Source organism: Mastomys coucha, unplaced genomic scaffold (genome assembly GCF_008632895.1).
Source record: "Mastomys coucha isolate ucsf_1 unplaced genomic scaffold, UCSF_Mcou_1 pScaffold11, whole genome shotgun sequence".
NCBI lineage: Eukaryota > Metazoa > Chordata > Mammalia > Rodentia > Muridae > Mastomys > Mastomys coucha.
The window spans coordinates 7,495,435-7,499,202 of record NW_022196893.1 but is presented as its reverse complement, the minus strand read 5'-3'; the positions used below and the strand labels follow the sequence as shown (position 1 = coordinate 7,499,202).

Below are 3,768 nucleotides of genomic sequence, written 5' to 3'. Positions count from 1 at the left end.
CTCGTGCCAAGGCTGGTATTCCTAGGCAAAGGAGCGCGTCTGGGAAGCCTGTTCAACCGAGCATGAACAGTCGTGCCTTTCGTTCCGGCAGACCTGCAGTTCCTGGTGACTTTCTTCTCCCGTCTGAGACCTAACCACAGCGGGCGCTACGAGGCTTCCTTCCCCTTCCTCTCGCTTTGCGGCAGAGAGCGTAACTTCCTGCGCTGTGAAGACCGGCCAGTGGTCTTCACGCACCTCCTGGCTTCTGACAGCGAGTCACCTCGCCTCTCCTACTGCGGCGGCGGCGACGCGCTGGCCGTACCCTTCGAGCCGGCTCGCTTGCTACCCCTGGCGGCCAATGGGCGCCTGTACCACCCGGCCCCGGAGCGCGCAGGCGGTGTGGGTCTAGTGCGCTCGGCCCTGGCCTTCGAGCTCAGCGCTTGCTTCGAGTATGGGCCTAGTTCACCTACTGTCCCTTCTCACGTACACTGGCAAGGTCGCCGTCTCGCCCTAACTATGGATCTGGCCCCGCTGTTGGTCACTGCCCCGCCGCCCTGAGACTCCGGCTGGGGCTGTGTGGGGAGGGTTAGGGCATATTCTGGGTTTTGTAGTACTCGCAGGTTACCCCTCGGCTCCAGCACTCTAGGTTAACCTAAGTTAATGTTCGCTGTCATCTGCACGCCGGTGACCGAGAACGCGTGCGCGCAGAGGTGAGGCCAGAGTGGTTGGCGCTGTCCAAGGTTCTGGCGCTGCCTTGCTATCGTCTGTCCCTAAAGAGGTGCTCTCTCGGCCACCTCTAACCCTTACACAGGCTTCTCATCCCACGGATTGGCCTGCGCTGGTCACGTCAGGCAGGGCGGCAGGCGCAAGGCGCGCGTGGGCCGGTGCGCGTGCGCGCCCACCCCCCCCCCTCTGCTTCTCCAGTCTTGCAGCCGCAAGCACCGCGGGGAGTCGCTCGCCACTGGAGCAGGTGAGGGGGGGAGATCCTGGCCCAAGGTCACCGGGCTTGGGGGCGGGATTGGGACCCTCTAGGTTCTGACTGCCTCACCAAGAAAAGGTCATAGGATCTGGCAGTGGGAAGGGGATGGAAACCACACCCTCAATGAGCAGGCTCGGACCCACTGGAACGGGAGGGGGCGGCTAGGAGAGGTACTGCTGGTTAAAAGCGCCGGATGGATTGCAAGGGCTGCCAGAGACCTCAGCTGGGCCCTACAGAGAACACAGGGCTCCTCTCCACCCTCTTCCCGCCTAGATAGGTACCCAGGAGACCGACACCCCACTCCTGCCGAGGATTAGAGATTTGTGTCCTGATAAAAGGATTTCTGGGCTCATCTAATAAGGGGCCCTGTCATGGCTGTCTTGCACTGATGCACATCTGGGCTTCTGCATAAGCAGTAGCTCTGATCCCTAATGCACAGATCAAGGGTTTGCTACTGAAGGCTGAACAGATGCATAAGGCCTGGAGCCAGGGACCAAGCAGTCATTTGTGCACCAGGAAATAAAACCCAGAAACCTAGCAAACGTCCCCACTTCTTGGGGCTTCACATGTCCTGAGATATCTAGGAACTGGCTTTTCCTTCGCCAAAGCTATTCCATTAAAACTTCACTGCTGTGCTGCCTCATCTCTATTGACTTTAAATGATCATGTGACTTACAAATGGTGCAAAACTGAGACACACACCAAGGCCACTTAGTACAGTTCAACTTGACTCAGAGCAGAGACCTGGTGAATGAGCGGGTATTAAAAAACACTAGGCTATGCCCAATAATGCTGGAGCCTGGAGCACAGGGCACCCTTGGTCCTCTCTTCCTTAACTTCAGACAAAGCAAGCTTCTCAGCTTCTACTATCACCAATAAAACTGAGCTCACTGTGGCTAGAACTAGACCTTAGTCCTCCTGTGCCCTGGGTTCCCAGGCACATGCAATAACCTTCTGTAGAATTCATTTCTTTCAGTTTCAGAGGTCACTGCTCCCATATTCTGCTTAGAAAGCTAGATACCCAGTTGTGATGATAGGAGTGGAACTCAGTGGTATATTGTGTGCTTAGTGTGTGGGAGAAACGGAGGTCAATCCCCAGAGGGGAGGAAAGAAGAAAACTGAAAACCAATTGATGACCCAAGGTTTTCTCCCACATCCCAGCCAGGACACACACCTTCTTCTACTCCAAAGACATGGACCCATTTGGAACCAGCTTGGGGCCAAAGCGTGGGCTCTGAACTGATTTTCCTGCTGTTTGTCTTATCCCTCTGTTCTCTAAAAATTACCCGAGAAAGCTAAGTGTGATGGTGGACCCCTGTAATCTTGGAAGCATGATTACAAATATCTCAAGTTCAAGTATAGCAAGACCCTGACTCAAAAAATTAGAAGGAACAGTCAGGTGTGGAGGCTCATGTCTTTAATCCCAGTACTAGAGAGGCAAAGGCAGGTGGATCTCTGAGTTCGAAGCCAGCCTGCTTTACATAGTTTCAGGACAGTCACGGACACATAGAAAGAGACCATGTCTCAGTGGCGATAGGGCTGGGGGTGAATTCCCAGCATCCACATGATGGCTCACAACCATCCTAACTTCAGTTCCAGGGGATCTGATGCCCTCTTCTGACTTTTGAGGGCCCCAGGTATGCATGAGATGTACATACATACATGCAGAGCAAAACATTCATACACATAATTTTTAAAAGGGGGAAAGAAAAAGATAGAAATAAGCTAGGCATAGGGTCATAGGCCTTTAATCTCAGCACCTGGAGACAGACAGATGTTTCTAGGTTTGAGGCCATCTACATAAGAAGTTCCAGGCCAACCAGTAGACCCTGTCTAAAAGGAAATAAAACATGTGAGTTACCCTGAGGAAAAGCCTAACTCTTAGTGAGCTTTCTACCCACCTCTATCCCAATAACAGGAGGATCACGGACCACACTATGCCGTGACCACCATTTCTCCCCACATCCTCCCTCAGATCATGACAAATGAACCATAAGTTGGGATCATATGGGTCAAGGTCATGTTGGGTCCCTTGCTCTTGTATTGAGTCACAAAGAAGTTTCTGCTCAATGCTGAACTTTGTTGATGCCAGTGCCCACAGAGTGAGACCAAGGGGGTGTGTCTGCCGGAGCCCTCTCTTTTGGCCCATACCTGGGTAATTGCCCTGGACTTTGCTACCCAGGCAGTTCCCAAGTTACGTTCTGTGGCATCTGGGAACCAAGGAGAGCCCAGTGAAGGCTGCTGCACGGGTGATGGGGCTGCCATGCCAGTGAAGAGAAGGAGGCTCTCAGTATAGACACGGGAAGAGGCCTCAGGCAAGGTAAGGACCATCAAGGAAAGATTGCTTTTGATTTTGTTTTGGGGGGGAGGATTTTTTGTTGTTATTTATACGCGAGCATCAGCTGGGACTGGGGAATGCTCTTACAAGCCAGAGGCCACCTATGTGGAGTTGCTTCTTTTCTTTTTTGTTTGTTTTTGTTTGTTTGTTTTTCCAGACAGGGTTTCTCTGTAGCCCTGGCTGTCCTGGAACTCGCTCTGTAGACCAGGCTGGCCTCGAACTCAGAAATCCGCCTGCCTCTGCCTTCCAAGTGCTGGGATTAAAGGCGTGCGCCACCACCGCCCGGCTGAGTTGCTTCTTTTCTTCCACCTTTATGTGGATTGGGTAGATGCAGCTCAGGTCACCAGGCTTGCCAGGCAAGTACTTACGTGGCGCCTTTGTACGGGTTTTACCAAGAGTAAAACGGAGGTAGGGGACCTTTTCTTTCCTTTTTCCTCTTCTCTCTCTCTCTTTTTTTTTTTTTTTGGTTTTT

General features: G+C 52.7%; 2 protein-coding genes across 2 annotated transcripts in view; both read left to right on the top strand.

The window, feature by feature from the left end:
• The window catches only part of CUNH8orf82 (chromosome unknown C8orf82 homolog), a 2,435-nt gene extending 834 nt beyond the window's left edge, over window positions 1-1,601 (top strand). The window contains exon 3 of the mRNA XM_031347878.1: window positions 92-1,601. Within this exon, the coding sequence (XP_031203738.1) occupies window positions 92-537 (446 nt within the window). The 3' untranslated portion in view covers window positions 538-1,601. The remainder of the gene's footprint in view (window positions 1-91) is intronic.
• Window positions 884-3,768, top strand: part of Lrrc24 (leucine rich repeat containing 24) — a 7,188-nt gene continuing 4,303 nt past the window's right edge. Inside the window, exons 1-2 of the mRNA XM_031347818.1 lie at window positions 884-949; window positions 3,141-3,278. The gene's annotated coding sequence lies outside the window, so the exon portion shown is untranslated. The remainder of the gene's footprint in view (window positions 950-3,140; window positions 3,279-3,768) is intronic.